The sequence below is a fragment of the Adelges cooleyi genome, unplaced genomic scaffold (assembly GCF_023614345.1).
Source record: "Adelges cooleyi isolate 19-005CV unplaced genomic scaffold, UGA_ACOO_1.1 ACOO_flye_CR_arks_rails_tigmint_CR_PRNA_247, whole genome shotgun sequence".
Classification (NCBI taxonomy): Eukaryota; Metazoa; Arthropoda; class Insecta; order Hemiptera; family Adelgidae; genus Adelges; species Adelges cooleyi.
The window spans coordinates 239,364-248,161 of record NW_026095912.1 but is presented as its reverse complement, the minus strand read 5'-3'; the positions used below and the strand labels follow the sequence as shown (position 1 = coordinate 248,161).

Genomic DNA, 8,798 nt, shown 5'->3' with positions numbered 1-8,798 from the left:
CTGGCATCGATGTCCAACAATGAAAAAATAATTCCTAAAATGAAGGAATTTTATGATAGTGGTTTAGAATATGTACAAGGAGTTTTGCCGAAGAATTGCGGAATTGACCATGAGAACACCGAATCATCTAAAATCATTTTTAATAGTGTATTTATGTTAGATTATAGTTCGGAGTTAGATAAACTTACAAATGTATGTAAACAGCAGTATTAACAAAACTTACTGTCGAAGGCTTTCATTTCGACCGGCTATATTTAAACAATGTGCTCGAGGACAAAAAGATTGTCCTTCGAATACATTTTTCGTTTGTTTGATGAATTCGTATACAATACCCTTACCGAAAGTTTTGTTGGCTTAGAAAAAAAGTGACACAATTGTTGATGAACTGTCTACTATAGTGAAATCGTTTAAAAATTCAATGACATCGTTATACATTAACCCGCTGCAATCTGTTCGCAAATATTTTATTCTAATGTTAAAAACAATAATGTTACGGATTTTTCAGACATTCATAAGCCACTTGAAATCACTGATATGTTTTCGCCCACAAAAATATGTAGATCAGTTTATATTTCATTTGACAAATTTCGCAAATTTCTTGGGATTGTACAACGGCCAGGACGATTTTATGATACTAACAAACCAATTAGAAAAGTGGGAAAAAATACATAGGTCATTTTGGAGTATCCTAATGCCCTATAAAATGTGTGATAGGATCAATCGTATGCTGAAATCATATGACAACGATAGATAAACAGAGAGAATGGACATTGACATAAAAATATCATTGGAAAATATTGAATTAGAAATGAAAGCTCAAGGACTCTGAAAATAATGATTAAGTTGGAACTGATGCTCCTAAAACCACAATACATACGGAAATTATCGAAAATGATATTCAGGATACTATTGATTGTGATAAAAGAACAGCTGAAGCAACTAAAACCAGAACGAATAGAAAAGACATTAAAAAAAAAGATTTTGGATACTATCGAATGTGCTAACGATTTGGTCAAGTATTTAAAAACAATTTTAACAGGTTAATTCCTAATTTCCTAAAATAACATTTCCTAAAACTTTAAATGTTTTTCATAATTAGATTAAATATCTAAACATACTATTTGTTAAATTTAATTTTAAACATTGGTTCCCCTTTAACTTCATTAGTCAACTTATTTTAATTAAAAAATGAAAACTATTTATTTCTTTAGACGTTTACCGAAAGGTAGCATCTCCATTCATGTTCTTCAACTCTTAATCCGTGATAAAAATATTATAATAAAAAAAAAAAAATGGGAGGAAAGATAGATTTTGAATTGTCTATGATAAATTTGCATGCTGCATCGTTTGAATGTTTTGTTTTTATTAATTGGTATTGGAACTTTATTTATATTTCTCTCCTCTAATTAATATATATATATATATATATATTTTGTAATAAATATTATAAATGTCTTAAGTTGCAGAATAACTTAAACTTTATTTGTTACATTGATGTTTGTGATAACACTATAAAATGTATGGCATTTATTTTAACACTACACATAAAGGCCGCCAACGGCGTATAGTTTGAAACAATAGTTATATTTCCTTATTATAGTTTATGCAATTAAATCCTTAAGTATTTGTTATTTATTATATTATCGACAATATTCCTATTGATTGTGTGTTATCTTAATAATGATTATGTTTAATAAAAGGCTAAAATATTTTTTATCTGTGTTACTTTCGATTTACGGTTGTAAATTTATTTATTCTATTTAACAGCAAATTAATACAAGTGGGTTGTTCGTGTCTTGGATAAAAATAATATAAAAAATATTTGTTTGTAAAATATATTATTTTGATCCATAGTGCTGCAATTATTGGTCTCAGAGTACCTACAAATTACCAGATCCGGCCATTATTAATTTTAATATTTTTATTTATCGTTTTATCGTTATTATTATTTTTCTATATAATTGTTTATTTACTTTCCACGTTTCAGGTCATGTTGTTTATTGAAATAAGAAAAAAACGTATTTGGATGTGTTATTTGGTATGCTTTTTCAAATAGTGACTTGTTAGGTAAACACCTATGCCCTACTAAGATATATACATAAAAAACAAAATAACGTCTTTTAAACCGACCTAGTTAAATTATTTTGTTTCCAATATTAAAAACAAATTGTCTAGCCGTTCCGAAACGCAAAAATATGTGCCTTCGGCCCATGCCCATACATCAACAATATTCATATTATTTTGTGTTATCTCAATAATGATTAAGGGATTCCCAGGTGGGTTGTCAGTTGATAGCTGCAAGGTAAGTGGATTTGAGCTTGAGCTAAATTAGTTTTGAGTGACAACGGTTGTAATACAATTTGGCAATCTCGTTTACCGTTTGAACATTAAGGTCGCGCTGTAGATAGTCATTTGTCACAAACCTAGTAGCTCCGGTGATCACACTCATACAAATATTTTGGAAAGCCTGAATAGTTCTTATATTTGTGGATTTAAAACTTTTTGTTTTTTAGAAGTAAGAACAAGACGACCTCCTCCAAAAAAGGACGAGGTGTGAACAACAACATCACAAAATAAATCTTCCTTGATAAGATGTAACTTACATTACAAACATACAACAAGACGTTACTTACTAGATTTCTAAGTAATAATTAAGATATAATAATTTATATACCAATTTCTTTACTAAATATAAACTAAGTATTATACCAGAAACAAAAAAAAAAACGTTTATATCTTGTAAACGATTAATTTCAAATTTTCACTTAAACTATTAGAGATAGAAAGTCGATTCCTAGCCCGTTAAAAAGATGTCATCAAAAAACACCCTCCCCTCTAAATGTTTTTACTATTTGAATAAAATGATATATTTAATATTTATTATTCAAAAATTAAAATATTATCAAGCCATTTTGTCAATATTACCTGAAATTCTATTTTTATGTTATATAGAATTTATACATATACATTTTCAAACCCTTTTTATAATACTAGTTTAACGATTAAAATATAGTTAAAAATTGATCGACAAAAGTCTATTAAATTATTATTGTTGTAATATTCGTAATAATATAATATTTGGTGTATGCAATATGCTATAATAAATATGTATATAAAAGATTTAAACAAATACCTACCACATTCGTTCGATACATGTGTAAATGAAAGACAAAACAAATTTGTAAGTTTTTCAAGACCATATTTTATTCACACAATAATTAATATTAAAGACACACATTTTTAAGACCCGCTATTTTATATTTTGATTTAAAACAAAAATAATTTAAATATATATATGTATATAATGTCGATTTAAACGATACCGGAAAAGAAAACACACAAAAACAATGAAATGACCAATCTTACAAATATTAAATGTTGTAACTACAATAGAATATGACTAATTTCTACTTGTAGCCCCGCATTGTATGGACGTAGTCGATTTCAGAAACAATTCTGTTATGAGCCATTCGACTGAATGTAGAACAATGAATAAAAACCGTTGGTGACCCAAATGTCTCATCTAATTTGTCAAGAAAACTCTGTATCACACCCAACAGTTCGGTATGTGATTTTGTCGTTTTCGGTTCCGTTACAACTAAATAATAAAACATCGGATTAACATTTAGCGTTGATTCAATTTGTCGTATAATCCCTTTGTTACAACCTTTTCTCATAACTTTCAATAACAGTCCGAAATCGTTGTCACCATCTAAAGCGGTTAATTGTACAAATCTCTGTACGACTTCGATAAATTCATTTGCACAACATTTAGGTAAATCCCTAACGTAACTCCACGTCAGACCCAGGAAAATTGTTTTTAATGCTCGTACGACCGTCATTTGATATAATCCTAGGTATTTTATGCCTTTTAAACCGTCTACAAAAGTACCGTCTCTGATATCTTCTATAGTCTTGACTATGCGGCTCCAGGAAGTTGTTGCCACGTAGTCTGAATAATTGTTAAAAAACGAGCGGTGACCGTATCTGTTTTTAAAATATAATACTTCGATGCCGGTAAAAGTATCAAGTCCCCACTTTACCGAGCCTTCTTCTGCGAGACCTTTCATATTAGCTATCTTACCATTTATTAAGAATTTATTCGATTTTACTGTCTCGATTATCGCTGGATTGCCATTGTTTCCGGCCCTCTTTATCATGTCTTTAAATTGTTTATGTTGTTCACAGTTTTCGGACTGCATATTGAAATAGTCATGTTGATTGCACGCGGTTTTCCTGATATCGGTTGCCAAAGTTGATTCTACCAATTCGTACATAGCTAAATTTTCCGTTCTAGACTTAATATTGTCGTAAGAATTTTTCCTAACCGCATCTTTTAAAAACTTGTTTACCTTATGCATGCATATGTAAATGAGCCAAACTGATTCCATTTCCATATTGTTATTGAACATGATGTTGATGGTTTTCACGATTTCGGTTTCAAAGGAAATGTCATCTGTTGGTAAGTCCCTCAGGGTTCTCCAGTCCATCGTGAAATATACGGGTTTAGTATCTACAGTAAACTCGCTTTGAAAATATATGATTTTGGTTAAACACATGTGAAATGTGGCACTGTAAAAAATGTTACATTTGAATTCGGTAAGTTGATTGCTTTCCGGTATCATACTTGGTCCGCCTTTCAAGAAACTTGACAGTTTTGGGACACATTGTGCCATTGTGCAAAAAGAAACGATCAATAATAACTTCATGGTTTTGATAACAGGTAGGTAGTTGGGATTTTCAATTTCGAACTCGCCGGTCGACGCGGATTATTACACTTAGCACGTTCTATACACTTTTAACGATATTTTTCGGTTTGTTAAAAGTACAAAAACAGTACACTGTGTCAACTCTTTGCGGTGTAGTACGTGAAATATTGGCGTAATACGTCAGTAATATATCTTGTTTATATTCCTTGTGTAAATGGTTGTTAGTGACACATGTTTTTCGGTTATGTGTTCTTAGAAATACCTACATTTTAAACTCTACGTGTATTTTTTGGTAAACTAAAAAAAACAGCTTGCATGATAGCCACAGAAACTACAATAACTTTGAAATAATAACAGTGTACGACAAAGACCAAAAAATGTTTCACATAGGTAGGACGTTATGGGTATTTAAATAAGTTTACATAGTTTTGAATGTGTAAAACATTCCTTTTAAACGATTACTATATTTTCATTTATTTAAACAGTGGAAATGAAAACTCACATCGAATCACACAAGTTTTATTCTAAAGTAAAAAAAATCGTGCTTTCGAGTTGGGACACCTAGGCAAAAATTCAATACACAATACCTAAAATATTATTTTTTAATTTTTGTTTACTTTCAAGCACTTGTGCCGATGTGCGAAATTATACAAAAACCTCACTTTTCAACGGTTAAAAAATGTATACATGTATATAAGTTCTCATTAACTTCTTTACTCCCGAATCCTGAAAAAAACCTCAAAAATATATTTGCTCACCCCTCCCCAGATAGAGACAGCTTGTAAACGGATTTGAACCGGATTCTATATGGTTGCATACAATTAGTAAATAGCTAATAAAGCGCTTTGATTCGAATTTCCACTTTGGTAGTTTCCTACTGTGCTGGTTTTTACTGTCCTTGGTTTCCACTGTACTTAGTTTATACAGTATTGGTGTAGACAGAACTTGATTTATACTCTACCAGTTTAAACTGTACGGATTTAGACTGTACTTGGTTTTTTATTTTGTTGTATATATACATTTATAAAAGTGAACTATTTATAGTTGTTAATAACCTGATTAGTTGTATAAAAACTGAATTTTTGAATGGGATATTACATTGAGATTAATCGTGGTATCCTCTATTAGATTGTCCATTGCTTAAAATAATGTCAAAAAATTAGTTGGTATATGTATTATATCTTAGTTTAAAAATTAAGGTCAAGTAGTACAACAGTATGCACAAAAAATACAAATAAAAAAAGGTTTACCTAAAAAAAAACGACCCCTTTAAATACTAACTAAATATAATAGGTATACATTAAATGATGCCAAGTTATTGTAAGCTGATTTTATGAGTTTTGTGAGAGGACATAATACTAACGATTTTAAATTAAATATTTCTAAATGCACGTGTATAACATTTAGCCGTAAGAGACAGCCTGTAATTTTTGTTTACGCAGTAGAGAAGTATTTACTTCAATGGGTTTGTTGATCCATACAATTAATTATACGTTACCATTTAATTTTTAAAAAATGCTACTAAAAAAACGAAAACAATCTGTGAAAAATTGAGATCACATTAAATAAAAACACTATGAAAAAAAAAAGTAATTATCTATAAAACTCAGTGAGTCATTGAGTGAAGCACAGTACAAAAAACGACCTGTATAGTATATGGCACATAAAGAGTATAGAGTAATTGCAATATGCTTAAAAAATCGTTTATATAATAGATTTAAACAAATACCTATACCTCTTTCATTCGACACATGAAAACGAAACAAATTTGTAAATTTTAAAAGAACATATTTTATTCACATCATATTTATTATAACTGTTATTTGGTATTCTGATTTAAAACTATAAATATTAAAATATAACGTCGATTTAAACGACTCCGGTAAAGAAAACACACAAAAACGATAATATAACCAATCTTACAAATAGTAAAATATGTCCTTACTACATGGAATATGGCTAATTTCTACTTGTAGCCAAGAGTCTCATGTTTGAAGTCGATTTTGGAACTAATTCTGTTATGAACCATTTGACTGAATGTAGAACAATGTATAAAAACCGTCGACGGCCCTAATGTCCTATCTAATTGGTCAAGAAATATCTTTGCAACATCCAACAGTTCGGTATGTGATTTTTTCGTTTTCGGCTCGGTTACCGAGTAATTATAGAACATCGTAATAATCCTGAGTTTGGCCTGAATTTCTTGTATTATACTTTTGATACAGCCTTTCTTCATAACTTTCAATAACTGTACAAAATCGCTGTCACCGTCTAAAGCGGTTAGTTGTACAAATCTTTCTACGACTATGACAAATTCATTTGCACAACATGTACCTAAAGCCCTAACGTAACTCCACGTCAGACCAAGAATAATTGTTTTTAATGCTTGCACGACCGACATTTGATATAATCCCAGGTATTTTATACCTTTTAAACCGTCTACAAGAGTACCTCGCCTGACTTCTTCTATTGTCTTGAGTATGCGGTCCCAGAAATCTGTTGATACATATTCTGAATAACCGTTTAAAAACGAGTCGTAACCGTTTATTTTGTTAAAATATAGTACTTCGATGCCGGTAAAAGTATCAAGTCCCCACTTTACCGAGCCTTCTTCTGCGAGACCTTTCATATTATCTATCTTACCATTTATTAAGAATTTATTCGATTTTACTGTCTCGATTATCGCTGGGTTGCCATTGTTCCCGGCCTCCCTTATTATGTCTTTAAATTTTTTAAAATGTTCACAGTTTTCGGACTGCATATTGAAATAGTCATGTTGATTGCACGCGGTTTTCCTGATATCGGTTGCCAAAGTTGATTCTACCAATTCGTACATAGCTAAATTTTCCGTTCTAGACTTAATATTGTCGTAAGAATTTTTCCTAGCCACATCTTTTAAAAATTGGTTTAGCTTATACATGCATATGTAAATGAGCCAAACTGATTCCATTTCCATATTGTTATTGAACATGATATTGATGGTTTTCACAATTTCGGATACAAAGGAAATGTCATCTGTTGGTAAGTCCCTCCGGGTTCTCCAGTCCATCGTGAAATATACGGGTTTAGTATCTACAGTAAACTCGCTTTGAAAATATATGATTTTGGTTAAACACATGTGAAATGTGGCACTGTAAAAAATGTTACATTTGAATTCGGTAAGTTGATTGCTTTCCGGTATCATACTTGGTCCGCCTTTCAAGAAACTTGACAGTTTTGGGACACATTGTGCCATTGTGCAAAAAGAAACGATCAATAATAACTTCATGGTTTTGATAACAGGTAGGTAGTTGGGATTTTCAATTTCGAACTCGCCGGTCTACGCGGATTATTACACTTAGCACGTTCAATACACTTTTAACGGTATTTTTCGGTTTGTTAAAAGTACAAAAACAGTACACTGTGTCAACTCTTTGCGATGTAGTGCAAAATATTGGCGTAATACGTCAGTAATATATCTTGTTTATATTCCTTGTGTAAATAGTTGTTAGTGACACATGTTTTTCGGTTATGTGTTCTTAGAAATACCTACATTTTAAACTCTACGTGTATTTTTTGGTGAACTAAAAAAAACAGCTTGCATGATAGCCATGAAGTATTTTCCAACATCCAAGGCGATTATTTTACACTATTATGTTAAAAGCTGCAATACAACACAATACTGTATTTGCAATATTACAGTATAACACTACAATATTATAAAATAGTTTTTATTAAATGGTTTCTAAATGCGATGTTACATTATACCTGTTTACATGTGATAAGTGGGATATTTTAATATTGGTTTATATATGTCTACACTGGGAGATCATTTTATATTTATAATATAAATGTTTTATATGTTAACTGCAATACATTTCTAAAGAACAACATCTAAAGAAAATATTTTTCCTACTATTATAAAATAGAAAAAAAACCAACATGGATAAGACTAATATGAAATCAAAAAATCATTCGAAGCACGATGACGAAGTAAAAATGTTAAAGGAAGAATCAGCAAAAATATTGCAGTCAGGAAAATTAGGCAGTGCAGCACAGTAAACCAAAATAGTAAAAACATTTAAGGACTGAGTTAATATATTGTACTAT

The 8,798-nt window shown here is 30.5% G+C and overlaps 1 protein-coding gene across 1 annotated transcript; it reads right to left on the bottom strand.

Annotated features, from left to right (window-relative positions):
- Window positions 1–3,221: 3,221 nt before the first annotated feature.
- On the bottom strand, window positions 3,222–8,121 carry LOC126836599 (uncharacterized). Its single transcript, XM_050570153.1, has 2 exons — window positions 7,332–8,121; window positions 3,222–4,063 (listed from the first exon to the last, which is right to left on the bottom strand). The coding sequence occupies exons 1-2, from the start codon at window positions 7,975–7,977 to the stop codon at window positions 3,408–3,410; spliced, it is 1,302 nt and encodes a 433-aa protein (XP_050426110.1). The 5' UTR covers window positions 7,978–8,121; the 3' UTR covers window positions 3,222–3,407.
- Between the last annotated feature and the right edge of the window lie 677 nt (window positions 8,122–8,798).